At 40.9% G+C, this 16,000-nt stretch overlaps 1 protein-coding gene across 6 annotated transcripts in view; it reads right to left on the bottom strand.

Annotated features, from left to right (window-relative positions):
- Positions 1-16,000, bottom strand: part of SNX13 (sorting nexin 13) — a 106,494-nt gene that overhangs the window by 32,425 nt on the left and 58,069 nt on the right. For all 6 annotated transcript variants that reach the window (XM_058678320.1, XM_036493665.2, XM_004582465.4 and 3 more), the window contains 5 exons: positions 12,185-12,268; positions 7,738-7,876; positions 7,312-7,400; positions 4,028-4,127; positions 1,046-1,239 (listed from right to left, as the gene is read on the bottom strand). In XM_058678320.1, coding sequence (XP_058534303.1) covers positions 1,046-1,239; positions 4,028-4,127; positions 7,312-7,400; positions 7,738-7,876; positions 12,185-12,268 — 606 coding nt within the window. The remainder of the gene's footprint in view (positions 1-1,045; positions 1,240-4,027; positions 4,128-7,311; positions 7,401-7,737; positions 7,877-12,184; positions 12,269-16,000) is intronic.

Genomic DNA, 16,000 nt, shown 5'->3' with positions numbered 1-16,000 from the left:
ACTGCCTGGGAAAGCAGCAGAACAGAGGCCAAGATTCTGGGCTCCTGCACCCACGTGAGAGATCCGGAAGAAGCTCCTGGCTCCCATGTTCAGATCAGCTCAGCTTGAGGCACTGTGGCCATTTAGGGAGTGAGCAAACAGACAGATCTCTCTCTCTCCCTGTTTCTTTCAAGTAAACTAAATAAATAAGATTCAAATAAAATTTTTATGCCAATAAGAGTAATTTGATAGCCATTTTAGCTCTACGGAGCCAATAACCTGGGATCCTGAGGATGTTTCATCTCCATTCATGAGGGATGTTGGTGTGTAGTTTCTCAGGTAGTTCTTTTGGCTTTCTTATCAGGGTAACACTGGCCTCATGGCACAAGATGCCACAGGACCTCTGTCCTGTCTCTTCTGCTTTCTCAACAATCTGCGAAATACCATTACTTCCTCAAAGAGTTGACAGAAACATCAGTGAAAGTACACAAAAAGATTTCCAAGTATTAATTTTTTTAACTTATTAAATTGGATTTTTAAATGTCTCCTTCGGTGAGCTTTACAATTTGTAGCTTCCTAGAAATATGTCCACTTCAGCTACCCTGCTTAATTTATTTTCATGAATGTGTTCATGCTATTTACTAAAATTCCTCTTCAATAGGGTCATGATGATGTCTCCCCTTCCTCTCAGGAGGAAGTCTGGTGATCTCTTTTCTCCCACTTGTTTCCAGCAAGGATCCAAGTATCTGAACCGTCAAGACCTGCTGTCTCCCAGGTCGCGCATGCACAGAGCACTGGGACAGAAGCAAGCCGGGACTCGCACACAGGCTTCTGACAATGGGACAAGCTGTTACAGGGACATCTCAAGCACTGGGCCAATCCTAACAGTTTTGTTCTCAAATTTTATCTGTATTTGTTTTTCTGTTTATTTTTCAGGACTGTTTATTTACCAGGACTGAATGAGACAATGTGAAGTAGCCACGCCTGATTAATTTTTTGCCAACCCTACAAAAATAATACATGACAGCACCAAAGAAGATAAGAGTACAGAAATCAAAATCCTCACCTTTTCTGATAAATACTGTTCATAAATCCCAACAGCTGCTGCTCTTAGAAGACCTTTGGTTTGCTTGGTTTGATGTTTTCCATCCCTTTGACGACTTAATAACACCTCTAACTGTTGCTGGGCTGTAACCCGGTATCCCTCCACTGTCATCCAGAAGAAAAGATGTGCCTGACCTCCAGTTTGCTGCATGTAATCTACCCAAAAGATAAAAACAACGCAGTTGTTAATGTCAACAATTCATGGTCCCTGTAGCTGCAGTAAAGAAGTAGGACTAAGCACTTTAGGAACCGGACTGCACACTTAGCTGAGTGCCAGGAGGCTCCAGCTTCCCCCTAAGGCTGACTCTAGCGGGCAGCACTGAGAGCCCAAGCTCCTGCTGGTCAGCTGCTGCCTCCAGCCCAGCTCTCACCATTTCATGCATTTTGGGGAACAAATCAGAAGATGGAAACTCTCTCTCTCCATCTCTATCTCCCAAATGAACCTAAACAAACAAACAAACAAGCAAATAAAATGAAGTAACAATCAAGGTACTTGAAATACCACATCCAGGACATTTAAATCCTTGAAGGAAAAAGCATTAACATAAATTTAGTAAAAGCTAAACACTATTCCTCTAGGACACCAAAGTACAACCCAGTACATTTAGAAAATTTAAACTGCACTTTCATGATAAAACCTTTAGTAAATTTTGCATCAAGTTTCATCAGAAATAAACTACCTCATGAAAAACAATAGTTGCTCTTAACAAACATTTGTCATGCTAGTTTTGGAAACACCCGAAAGAATAGGGTGGTGCTGCTTAGGACACACATCCGCTTTCTGTGACTAGTTTTGTGCCCTGGCTACTCTGCTTTGAATTCTAGCTTTTACTAACGTGCACGCTGGGATGCAGTAAACAATGGCACCTGCCACCACTGGAACGTCTAAACTGAGGTCAGAGCTCCTGACTGCAGCCTTGCCTCTCCTGGCTACCTGGGAGTAAAGCGGAGGATGGAAGATCTTTCTTTCTCCCTTTCTCCTTTGTCACCAAGGATATGGAAATCAAAATTATGAGATACCACCACACTATTCTATACACATTAAGTTAATAACTAATAACAACAAAAACACAGAAAATACCAAGTTCTAGGAGGTTTAGAAAAAATAGGAACTCTTTTTCGCTGTAGGTAGGAATGTAAAAACAACAGCAGATGTGAAATACAGTAAGATGATTATTAAAAATATGAATAATGGGCCCAGTGTGATAGCATAGCGGTTAAAGTTCTCGCCTTGAACGCACTGGGATCCCATATAGGTGCTGGTTCTAATCCCAGTGGACCCACTTCCCATTCAGCACCTGCCAGAAAATGCCAACATGGGAAAAGGGTTGTATCAGACTGGGTCGCAGCATCTGCTGGCACAATTAAGACCCAGCGCTGAGAGCAGGCCTCACAGGAAAATTTTGAGGACAAGCATACTAGGCCACTGCTTCCAATGATGAAGCTCAGAGCTGGGACTGGGGTAGGTCAGGCTAGGCAGAGTCACACAGCACCTGATAGCCTGCACGTGGACTCAAGCTTTGGACAAGTCAGACTGGGCTAGGCCACTGCACCTGCTGGCAAGTGCTAGGACTGGGTGCAAGTCATGTCAGGTTCAACCACAGTACCGTTGGTAACTATAAAATCCAGGGCTGAAAGTGAGCCTAGAAGAACTGTGGGCACTCCCCTGCTAGGCTGCTACTCCCACTACTGAACATGAAAGCCAGAGCTGGGGGTGGGCCAGTCTGGACAAGGTGGCAACTCCAGTTAAAACGTGTTAGCCATGTCTGGTATGTAACACAGGCTGCTCCAAGCCACAGCACATGCCCACATGTGCTAAATACAGGGCTGGAGGCATGCCTCTTGGGTGTTACAGGGGTCACCCCAACCAGGCTGTGGCACTTGCTGGTGTGCATGAGAACTGGACCTATGGCAGTCTAGGCTGGGCTAGGCCACAGTACCTGTTGATTCATGGAAAGACAGAGTTGGGGACAGAACTGATCAGGTAACTACATCTATCAGCATGTGTGTTGGTTCAATGCAGGTGACAGACCAATCTGAACTGTACTAGCTGCACACACAGCTGAATCTGAGGTCCCCTAAGAGGTTTCTTGTGGGACTCCCCAACTAGACTGCTGGACTCAAACCCCAGCCACAGGGAATATCATATGTGGTCCAACCTTGGAGTGCAGGCATCAGAATGGGACCTCCTCAGTTACCAACGCCCATGCAGTGGACAGCATGCCCACGTGTACACAGGGGAAATGATAGCCAGCCCATCTGGGCCGAAAGAGGACATCGAGCACCTCGGCAGAGAACAGAAAGCAGAACAGGCTGAACCACTCTCCTGGCCAAACTTACTGGATGTACTAAGTTGCACTTGACCAGCCAACAGACTTTGGAAAAGTTTCTCAACCCTGAGAACTACCAAACTACTCAAACGACACTCTTGGAACACTCTTCCTCACACCAGGGTCTCTACGATGTCATCAAATGACTGCACCCCACCCCAAGTGCTGATGCAGTTTTACAGCAAGGATCAGCTCCATCCCCCTTCCCCATCCCTCTGGTCCCAGGAGAAAAACAAGCTGAAGCATTTATCCCACCCACTTCCTCCATATCTCAATCCTCCACTCTAATTTGAGGCACACATGGGCATGCTTCCCTGTCAACAATGTAAGTAATGTTAATCATAAAATAGGAAATGTTTGAAAACAAGCTGCCCAACTGTGAGGGGAAGATGGAGCAGGGAGCTGAAAGGTATGTAGCTTCAGTTGTACAAAGCAGTTCCGGAGATTAGAAGTGATACAGATGAACAAACTGAAAATGTAGTTACTGACACGGAACTGAACACTAATCATTAGATAAGATATTAAAGTACATGCTATATGGACTTTACCACAAATTAAAAAACAAACAAAAATTTTCATTGGCTGTTTTCTCTAAGTAAAATGAATTTACTTACCCATAAAAAATTGTAGTGCAACATTATCTACAAGAATGCTGTCCAAGGGGACTGTGCAAAGCTTCCCAAAATTTGCTGCAAGTTTCACAGTATTTATTTCCTACACAAAAGAGTAAATACAGGTAATATTTTATTCAGTCACTTACGTTAAAAATTTAAATAGAATAAATTAAATTAGAATAAAAATGTTAAGTTTTTCTCTTCTCATGTATGTTGTTTCCCAATATAACAAATTCTTTGTTAACAATCACTCAACAAACATATATTTGCATTAGTGTAAGCATTAATGTCTCCCTACATAAACTACATATAAAGCATCACATTGGAGCTATACTCTATCCTACACATTTCAAATGAAAGTAAACATTTCACAGTGTTAAAGTAAGAAGGACGTATCTCAAGCGTTGACCACATCCAAGAGTAAGTAAATTTCCACAAGTTCAAGTGTGAGTCACAGCCTTTACCTGTTAGGAAAGATCTAGCTTAATCCTAAGTAAAAACTGTACTAACTAAAGGAAATGCAATTCTTTACAAACTACTAAGCAATCAATCAAATTCTACATAATCATACATCTTCTTCAAGGCCAGCATTTACCTACCTACCAAAAAAAAAAAAAGAACAAACAAAAGGATTAAGGGAACCCACACATACAGGGCACCTGCGTGTCAAGCACTGTGACGGCCACACCTACTGGATACACACCCTCTACTCTAACAGACAAGGAGAAACAAATGAGAAAGGCTGCCTAGAGTCACATAGCTGCAAAGGAGTTTTTGTCTTCAAATTTTGCTGTCCTTTCCATTAGCTTCTCTACAGTCCCAAAGCTACATCTCACAACTGTACATGTGAAAACCAACATCAATAATAACCACAAGAAAAGACAAGCAGCTTGACTGCAAATTGGATAGGCAACCTGATGAAGCATACGCCACACATGGAGAAAATGGGAGAGAATCTGAAAGTACTAGACAGTATTAGAAAACTGACTTTAAATGTCTGGCATGAACAGGATGGCACAGGATTTCTACTAATCCCTCCACTTGACGCTGTCTCCCCTTTCTTCTGCCCAGCGAGAGCCCCACAGATAAAGGGGGAGTGTATTCAGTAACTTTATTTGTAACATGAAAAAAGTTGTCTTTTAAGATTTCAGGTAACTCAGCATGACAAAACTGGTAATCTGGGGCCCCTATGTGGTATAGCCAGTTAAACCAAATGCCATATAAACACTCCATATGGGAGAACTGATTCAAGTGCTGGCTGCTCCCCTGTCCCTTCCAGAGCTCTGCTTCTGCACCTAGGAAAACAGCAGAAGATGGCACCACTTGGGCTGCTGCAAAATATGTGGGAGACCTGGATGGTGTTCCAAGCTCCTGGCTTCCATCTAGCACAGTCCTCCTCATAGCAGCCATCTGGAGAGCGATTCAGCAAATGAAAGACGTGTCTGTCTCTTCTTCTCACCATGACTCTACCTTACAAAAAAATAAATATGCAACCTTCCAAATCAATGTTTTTTTAAATCGTATAAAAAAAAAATCCTACAAACCTGTAGGGATTCTGGGGTTATTTTCAAAAGGAAAACATTGCTCGATTTTAGCTGATTGTAGTAAAGCTTGATCTACTCCCAAATAAAAGGAAGACTCCCAATGAAACTGTTCAATGTATCTTGACAATAGAAGGCTGCACTCTGGACCACGGTCTGTGCCTTCAATGTTAGGACACAGTGAAATAGCAGAAGGATGGACTTGTGATTGTTGCTGAAGGACTATAATATTGTAAAACGAGGGGGAGAATGGTGAGGAGAGCAAAAGATATCATTCTTCTCTTCTAAACTGCATGTCCATATAAACCAGTTAACTGAAGCACATACATATAAAGGGAGCTTCCAAAGGTTCTTGGGAAATGAAAATTAAAAATACATGTCTTTTCATGTAAAAAAGTTTTAAATCCATCAATGACACATTTCCTGTGAACCTTTTAAAGCTCATGAATGGTATGTGCTGACACACGTAATCCTAAGTGATACTTCAGAAAGTTCTAATACTCACACAGGAAGCTAAACTATTTCAAAAAATACCTTCTATCCCTTACATGCATGATCAATGTTAAGACCAGAGAGATAAATTAATAAAACAGAAAATCCGAGCAAAAATGGTAACCACACTAAAAGCCAAGGTATGAGCACATGTTTATTTCTACCTTAGCACTCCTTTACCGTAAATCCTTCCAGTTATTTATCGTCACTGTTTCTAATTCATATTCTCTCACCCTCTTTCCAATCTCAGCCAAAACTCCTATCATCAGAGCAGCAATAACTGTCATGGTGTGACTCCAGTGGTCCATTCTCAGTCTTCATCTTGCTCAGAGTTATCCGTGGGCACACTCAAGCAAGCTCTGTCTTCCGGTAACTTCTACACTTGGTTTCTCATACTCGCAGGGTTTTGTTCACTCTAACCAGCCACTTACTCTGCTTCTCCAGCAGAGTTCTGTACTCCTCCTAAAGCCAACACTTAAGTCTTAACATTAAGGGATGAGTAGCTTCTTTCTATACTTGTTCTTTTTGGTAACTGCTGTGGTTTGAGTAAGATGATCTAGAATTTAAGCAGAGGTTTTAATCCCCTGAGTCTTACGTTACTGAAATTAAGAGAGCAGAACTTCATCTGACCACGGTGATCAGAAATAGACTTCCAAAATGTGACTGAATAAGGTCACTGGAGGAGAGCTCCATGACTGAATCCAAGCGGCTTTCTAAGGAGGACGAGGACACACAGAGCCACCTGCCTTCGTAGGCAGAGACAGACTCCTGCATTCCCATGAGAAGATGGAAACAGGGTAGAAACTTATCCACGCTAGCATTCCTGCTTTTTGGAAGAATTTTGATACCAAATAAAATTTTATTCTTTTATGAAGCAGTGTGACTTCAAGCATTTCACCACAAAAGTAAAATGATACACAGTAACTTCACTTGGTAGCTTTTCCTTGAATTTAAGATTTCAGAATGTGTAGCTAAAATGCCAGCTCCATAAAGAGTTTTAGTCCTTCTAAAATAGTGCTCAAATATTCAGTGTCAGGTTTTGAATCAATGAGTAAATCATCAGTTAAATCACAAATAAGATCTTCAGCAAGCATTTTTGAGGCAATGTTGTTCATCTAACGCACACTTACCACGTAACACTGCATACTAGCAAACTTTTCTAAAGTCATTATTAGAGCACTGAACTGCTAGCATTCTAATTACTAGGAAATATTTATAACTGAAATGTAAATTCAAAAGTGTTTTACTTACTTTGCCTGACTGCAATCGCTGTATTCTTGAATCACATACTTTCTTTACAAATAATAAGCTATTTATCTGATTTTTGATAGTGTTGATATCTAGAAATAAACAAAATGGTGTTTAGCTCCAAGCGGTAGTTGGTTATGAAACTGTTTGAACATGCACTTAAAATTTTTGTAACAATAACCAATTAATAGTGCAATTACTTCATGCAGTGAAAGAGTACAGTATTATTTAATAACAACGCAAGACAATTCCTTTTCTTCAGAGATAACTGGAATAATCACTCACATTCAGAAAATAATGTTTGTGTTAACAGGGAAGAGTTACTGAAGCAAAGAAACAACAGCATAAAATGACACCTAGGTAAATTAAAGTTTTGCTTGAAGGCACAATCAACATTTTCTTAAACAAAATGTTCTTTCACTTACTTACCATCACCAGCTGTATCCAGCGATCTAAGATACTGTAATTCTTCTGCTGCCTTATCCCTGACTGCTTCCAGCTCTCCAATGTTGTCACTCAATTTAATAATGTTCATAAAGGCCTCATAGTTGCAATTAGAATCACGGATCTGAAAATCAAGTTAAAAAAAAAAAAACACTAGATGGGAGGAGAGTTCATTTGCTACAAGCATTGTTCTTTGCTCAGGACACCTACATTCTAAGAGCTCACTAACGGCAATCAAAGTAGAGAGTGAGCTGGAAGATACAAGGGTATGCTCAGAGCATCAGGCGGCTACAATGAAGTCAAGGGTGGGCATAGAAGCAGCTGAGGTCAGCAGCAATGAGGGGGAGCCTTGTAGTAGAGAGGGGCTCATGCTCCTTATCAGGAGGGTTAAACAAAACAGCAAGATTCACTGTTGGGAAATCTGAAGAAACACTGAGCTGTTGTAGTAAAACAAAGTAAGGGCACAATCAAGAGAAGGTGAAAAAGGATCTGGTGCCCAGAAGCAAGGAGGTGGCAATAAAAAGTGCTTTGGAAGGTGCTTTTCAAGCAAGTGTTTTTGGTAACAAGTGTTCAAATTCACTGTCAAATCAGATACGAACAGGAAATGAAAAGAAGGACTACATCAAGACTTCTGGTCTGAACAACCAAAGCAAAATTAACCTTAACAGGATGGAGACAATGTGGAGCAGGACAGGACTGTTTCGCAGGAAGGGCAGACTACCAGGACTCAGTGCTGGCCATGTGAAGTGGGTGATCCCATCACAAATCCGACGGAAGGCAGAGTGACTAGGCACAGCAAGGACAACCACTCAGGAAGGAGGACCAAACAAGGAGTGCTAAAAAGTTATCGACATAAAAATGACACTTAATTCCACAAATCTGGGTGAGAATCATCAGGAGAATAAGAGGTGAGAGGATAGAGACCTGGCATAGCTCAGCAGCAAAAAAGAATAAGACCTTAAGAGTTGAAGAAAAAAAATCAATGAAGTGTGTTGTCTTAGCAAGTCAAAATAATGAATTCTAACAAGGAAACTGAAAAACTCTTCATATGTTTCAAATGGCTCAAGAAAAATTTGGAATCTACAAAATGACCATTTTATATCCCCACAATTACTATGTGAAGGCTTAAATTTTTGCACACTCATGCCAACACTTGTAATTTTCTGGTTTTTTTTTTCATACAGTGACCATTAAAAGGTAATAAGATCAAGCAGCCTTGATTTACACTTCCATAATGATTACAGATACTGAACAGTGTGTCATGTAACTGCTGGACATTTTAAAACTACCTTGAACAAATGTCTATTCCATCTGTTATCCATTTTTAGCTTGGCTTTGGGGCAGGCATTTGGCATCATGGTTAAAAGATGCCTTTGGAATGCCTGCCTGGGTTTAAGTCCCAGTTTCGCTTCTAATTCCAGTTCCCTGCTAATGTGCCCTGGGAGGAGGCAGTGACGGTGCCTGAGGTTGAGTCCTTGCCACTTACATGCCAGATCTAGTCTGAGTTCTAGGTTCCTCCTAGCTTCAGTCTGGCCCAACCCTGAGTACTGAGGAAATGAATGAGTAGATAAATGAGTAGTAAATGGAAATGAATGAGTAGATAAAGAATTTTCTCTCTATGTCCTTCAACATGTATATATATTTTTAAAAAGCTGATTTATATACCATCACTATAGTACTACAGGATTATGTGCTTCAACATGTTTACTTTTATCAGAGTTTTCCATATGTCCTCATGCAGCTAGTATCTACCCTCCTCTGTTTTAACTTTACGGCCTCCCAGTGTTAGTGAACTTCCTCAGCTTGAACGGATCTGGGATGATGTTTATTTCTACTCTTAGAAGATTTTTGCTGAAAATTCTGTTGATAATCCTACAAGTGCTTATAAGTGATGATCTGTTTTCCTCTTGCTGCTCTGAAGATTCTTTTTGACTTGTTTTCTTTTTATAATTTATTCTCATCTCCTGGAAAGGCAAGGGAGAGGGAGAGAGTTTCCATCCGTTGATCCAATCTCACAAATGTCACCCAACAGCCACGCCAGGACCAGGTTGAAGCCAGGAGCCAGGGAATCTATAAGGGTCCCTCATGTGTCAAGAGTTCAGGTACCATCCCAACATTCTGTCTCCCAAAAGAATGAACAGGAAGGTGGATCAGGAAGCCAGAGTAGCAGAACACCAATCAGTACTCATACATGGTTTGGGGGCTCCTCAAGCAACAGCTTAACAGGGTGTCTCACAATTGACTTAGATCCTGTGACTGTAATGCCTCTGAGTAGTGTCTCTTCAGGTTCTATCTACCTGAAACTTTCTAAGCTTCTCAAACTTAAGATGTCATTTTCTTTCTTATTGTTTTTTAAAGATTTATTTGCTTATTTGAAATGCTGGGTTATAGAGTAAGACAGAGAGAGGGACAGACAAAGAAAAGTCTTGCATCCATTGGTGTAATGCAGTAATGGCAACACCAGCCAAAGCTGGGCTGGCCCAAACCCTGGAACTTCTCCTGCTCTCCCCATGTCAGTGTATGGATCCAAGCACTTGGTCCACCTTCTGCTGCTTCCTTAGGTACATCAGCAGTGAGATGGGTTGGAAGCAGAGTAGCAGGGACTCGAACTGGCATCTACACGGGGTGCCAGTGCCAAAGGAAGCAGCTTTACTTACTACACCACAGTCCCAGATCCCATTTCCTTTATTACATTTAGTAATTCAACTGCTATTATTTCCTCAAACAACCCTCTGCCCATTCCCCTCTCTCACAGTGTCTGACCACGCATGTACAGATTTCATTATGGTATCCTGTACATCTGTCTGGCTTTCTTCATTTTCTTTTTTAGCTGTACCTGTCTCAACAGTTTTAAACAACTTGCCTTCAAGTTCATCCTTTCCTCTGATTACCAGTGTCCTGGTAATCTCCTCTAAGACACTTCTGAATTCTATTACTATAATCTTCAACTACAGAATTGAGTCCATTTTCATGGCTTCTCTGTTGGTATTTTCATTTATGTTCAAGTATTTTTCCTAACATGGTTGTTTACCTGTGTCCTCTCATCATGCTGAACTTCTTTAAGAGGATTAATTTGAACCTTTGTGTGCGTGTGTGTGTGTTGTTTTTGTAAGATTATTTGTAAGGCATAGCAACAGACATAGAGATTCAATCTGCCAGTTTATTCCCCAAGTGGCTGTAACAACAAGGTCTAAGCCACATTAAAGTTAAGAGCCAGAAATTCTGCCTAGGTCTCCTACACAGGTAGCAGAAGCCCAAGTACTACATCTTCTAGTATATTCCCTGCTGCATTAGCAGGGGATTCGATTGACAGTAAAATGCCCAGGACTCTAACACTTGCATATGGGATTCTAGCATCAAATGCGCAGTTGGCTTAAACCACTGCACAATGCTGGTCCTCGATCATTTTCAGCTCTTCTTCATGAAGGAATTCACAGATCTGCCTCTGTAGTTCCTGAATATTTATTTAGTTCTTTTACTTTCGCTATGTTCTCATTTCATCCTGTGGCCACTTAATGCTGTAATTTCTGCATCTGAAAAAAAAGACCCCCCTCCTAGATTTACAGAGCAGTTCATACAGGGAAGACGTTCATTAGTCAACCTAGCTACAGAGGCTGGGAACCTCACACACCTTCTACAGGAATGTGTCGTTTCTGGACTGGTCTCCTTTCACAATTAATCTCTCAATTAGTTTCCTTCTCACAAGCTTAGTTACTGGCTCCCTCTGGTGTCTGTCTGCAGAAGTTCGGACGCTGCCACAAGCCGCTGAGTCGGCTTCATCCTCCACAGACCTCAGGCACCTTGTGTATGCTAGCTTCCTCGGGCTCCCATTCAACAAGACAGAAACAGCACAAGAACCTCCTGTGAATCCCACAACGTCAACACAGGTCCTACTCTTTTCTTTCTCTCTCAAGGGAGAAGGAAGGAGCTGAACGCTTCCTGCTGACCAGAGGACTTTAACTGTGGTATTATTAGTTCTCTTCACTCAATGTAAGTTACGGAGTTTCCAAAGGACAACCGTTCCCCACTAGCAGTCCACAACAGAACAGAAGCAAACGCTGGACACTGCTTTGAAACATCCGAATATTAAGAAAACTTTGCACCTATCTCTTTTGTAAGTTTTATCTCAACTGTGAGTTGTGCCAGATGGGGGAGATGCTGACAGAAAAGAAAACAATTTTTCTTATTAATTTAAATACCGTCCTTCTTGGCTTCATAGTAACTTGGGGTGTTGAGATTTCTTACCTGATTTCTGGGGTTCAAATACAGACTTTATGAATCATCATGGTTAAGTTAGCTAAGCGGGAGCCCCTCACACCACTACCTAGGCGCATGTCACTTTTACCTGACAGTTTCCTATGAATATTTATCTTTACATTTAGACATATTATTCACATCTCAAAAACCGTTTCAAAAACAGAGCTATACTTACCATCCATATGACATACTGATTAATATAATCAGGATCACTGAGTTGATTTATTAATGGAAGAAGAACTCCTCGTGCAAGGATTTCCTAAATAAAAAATTTTTGAAGAAATTTAATGGAATAGTCCTTTCAAATCAATGGCACAGTGTAAACTTCCTAAGAAAGAAATGATATGCATGGACATAAAACATGAGAACTAAAGATGAGCTATTACAGCCTTCAGTTAAAATTAGAAAGATAAAATCACCTACAGCGACACAGACACATCTCCACAATAACAACCAGGAAAAGCCAAAGCATACATTTAGTATGCTGACATTCAGTTTAAATGTGACACATGAGACAATGAAACGTGTTAAAAGTATGAAAACAAAGAATACACTCCAATCTTAGAATTATAATTACTCTAAGGGAGGGAACAAAGTAACTAAAGTAAATATTAACACTGATACATAAATGTCTATCATATTATTCTTCATACTTTGTGTGTAAACATTTTCCAGACTTAAAAACAAAACAATCAAAAACCAAAATATGTCTCAGTGACTTATGCCACTATTTAAAAGGCCCACATCCATCAGAGAGCCCATGCAGGTCCCAAGTACCCCTCTTCTGATCCAGGTCCTTGCCTGCTAATGTGCTTGGAGAGATGGGATGCTAACAGCCCAAGCACCTGAGTCCCTGTCACCCAGAAGGGAGACCCTGAGGGGTTCTCGCCTCCTGGCTTTGGCCTGGTCTAGCCCCGGCAAGAACATCTTTCCATTTTTCACACTTCATACACATATCCCCACTTCTTTCTTCTTCAGTTACTCTGCCACTCTAAATAAATTTTTAAAATAAATAATATGCTAATATACTCATCATTTTCCAGACTATATCTTCTCATTCTCTACAATCATTTGTGTTCCAATTAAAATTTTATGCTTCCTTTCAGCTCTGACTACAGAGCAATTATCTTTTTAAATAAACCTTTGTCATTCCACTTAATCACGTTTTCACACAGATGATTAACATACACTGACATTTGTTTCCTTCATCTATCTCTTAACATTTATTGCATTTACACTTTTCTAATATTTATTTATTTTTACTGGAAAGGTAGATACACAGAGAGGAGAGATAGAGAGGAAGATCTTCCGTCCAATGGTTCACTCCCCAAGTGGCCACAACGGCTAGAGCTGAGCCATTCTGAAGCCAGGAGCCTCCTCCAAGTCTCCCACACAGGTGCAGGGTCCCAAAGTCTTGGGCGTCCTCGACTGCTTTCCCAGACCACAGGCAGGGAGCTGGATGGGAAGCGGGGCCACCGGGATTAGAATCGGCGCCCATAAGGGATCCCGGTGCATGCAAGGCGAGGACCTTAACTGCTACGCTATTGCGCCGGGCCCATACTTATACTTTCCTTACATACTGCAGCTATTTAGGAACTCTGCATCTGAACTGAATTTGAGCAACTGCTATATTTACTGTTTTTTTATTATTTTTTTATTTTGAATTTTATGGTACAATTCCAGAGTTTGGGATTACCACCCCCTAACCTACTTTCCCCATATTATTACAATAGTATAGTCCTCCATAAGCCGTCATTATTCCATCATTCTGTTATGTAAGTGTGCCCTAACATTGCTGGTACAATGACAGACAGTAGAGCATCCCACTGTCTAGATATGCCCAACAGTTTCATAAGGAGTCCATCTTGGATTTGGAAGCAGGAGTACATGTTGCATTGTATCTTCACACTTGAACATGATAGTCCCTATCACGCCATCACTATATATTCGCTTAAAAGAGAAGCCATGAAACAAAATCAACAACAGGTATGAAGTTAAAACAAAAAAAAATTACAGCACCATGAAATCGAAAAATGTGCCACTGAATAACCAATGCATGGGTGAAGAAAACAAAACAAAAGCCTCAAAATGATTATCTTCTCCATCTTCCCAAGGTCATTGCTTTGTACATTTAATAATGAACAGAAAATTGAAAGCTACAAATTCAGAACTGACTTACAAAGAAATGTTTTCACGAAGTACTAACTTTCAATGTTAATGCCTCTGATATTTAAATTTGTGACACATTATTTCTTGACAATACTAGATATGCTAAATAACAACAATCTTAAAAGGATGCTTCACTTTTCTAAGGGCATATTTATTCCTTTTTCCTGAATCCCTAATCAGTCTGCATTACTTTCAGGTTTAAATTCATAGAAGGTAAGTCTTTTTCTTTAGGGAAACATTTTATATAATTCCACTTCGGTAAGTTATGGAAGTCCTTTTCTGTGATGATTATTTATGAAAGACACCAAAAGATTTACCAGGAATATTCTAGAACGTATTTTTAAGCACTTTATACTCCCAACTAACAAGGGATTATTTCTTTCACATTTAGCTTCAGTCTCCAGGTTTTAAAAAATAATGTTTACTTACGTACTTTCTTCCTTCAACTTAGGCATCTGGTTATATGTGATCAAATTCCACTACGTATCTCGGGGCCAGCTCTGAGGTAAAGCGCGTTAAGCCACCATCTATGACCTCAGCATCCTATATTACAGTTCACATCTCCACCTTGTTGAGAATGCACCTGGGAAGGCAGCACCAGGTGGCGCAAGCACCCAGGTCCCTGCCATCCAGGTGGGAGACCCAGGAAATTCCCAGCCTTGGCCAGGCCCACTGCTCGCTTGTTGTAACCATTTTGTAAGAAAACCAATATATGTAAGACAGGTTTCTATAGATCTCCATCCATCTGTTGTCTGTCTGTCTCTCTCTCCCTCCCTCTTTCTCTCTCTCTCTCTCTCTCTCTATCTCTCTCTCCTTCCCTCCCTTTCTGTTGCCCTGCCTTTCAACCTTCTTTCTTTTCCCCTAAAATCATGTAGGAAGAAAGTGTACACAAAATGTTCCCCCTCCACAAAATTTTTTAAGCTTATTTACTTGAAAGGCAGTTACAGAGACACACAAAGAGATCTTCAATCTGCTGTTTCACTCGCTAAGTGGCTGCAACAACCAGGGTGGCCAGTCAAAGCCAAGGAACCTGGATTCCCAACTGGGTCTCCATGCGCGTGGCCAGGACCCCCGTCTCTGGGGCATCTTCTGCTGCTTGCCTTACTGTATTACAAGGGAAATGGATTGAAAGAATGAGCAGGACCTGAACGGGCACCATGGCAGTGGCTTGTCCTGCTGTACAATGACACTGGGCTTCCACAACTTTTTAGGTTCAGGAAAAAGCACATGGTGCAGTTCTGAGTAAATGTTCTTTTACCAACAAGCTGGTTTCTTGTAAAACAGCAAGATTTCCTAATCTGCCTCATGGAAGTGTTTGGTTGGTTAGGAACTAACTCCTTGACTCAAAAATTCCTATACCTGTCCTCTTCAACACTCCCAAATAAGTAGCATCTTGTAATTCCTACTTTCAGAACCACAATTTCTAGAAAATAGCTATTACTATGGAGGCACAGTCATTGAAGCCCCATGATTCTTTAACTAAATAAAAGCCAGCAATGCAAATAAAGTGAGGCAGTTAAAACCAGCAATTACTTCAGTCAGATATTGTCATTTGTGCAAACTACACAACTGATCCATACAAAGGCAAGATGACCTCTTCTATCTGTTATTTAACCTAAACAAATATATTCCAGAAAAACTCGTATTTAATTACTGATAAAAGACAAAGGGAGTAAGACGGAATACCAATCAGTCTGTTGAATGTACTGCTCTTTAATAACCCTCACTCACTCAAGTAGACTCAACCAAAGAGCCATCAAAGAGAAACCTACAGCAATCCTACTTGCCATGAGCAATGGCCTTTTACGATAGCTTTACCTTC

Source organism: Ochotona princeps, chromosome 20, assembly GCF_030435755.1.
Source record: "Ochotona princeps isolate mOchPri1 chromosome 20, mOchPri1.hap1, whole genome shotgun sequence".
Taxonomy (NCBI): Eukaryota; Metazoa; Chordata; class Mammalia; order Lagomorpha; family Ochotonidae; genus Ochotona; species Ochotona princeps.
Note: the sequence above shows the minus strand (reverse complement) of the source record. Positions and strands in the feature narration are given on the sequence as shown.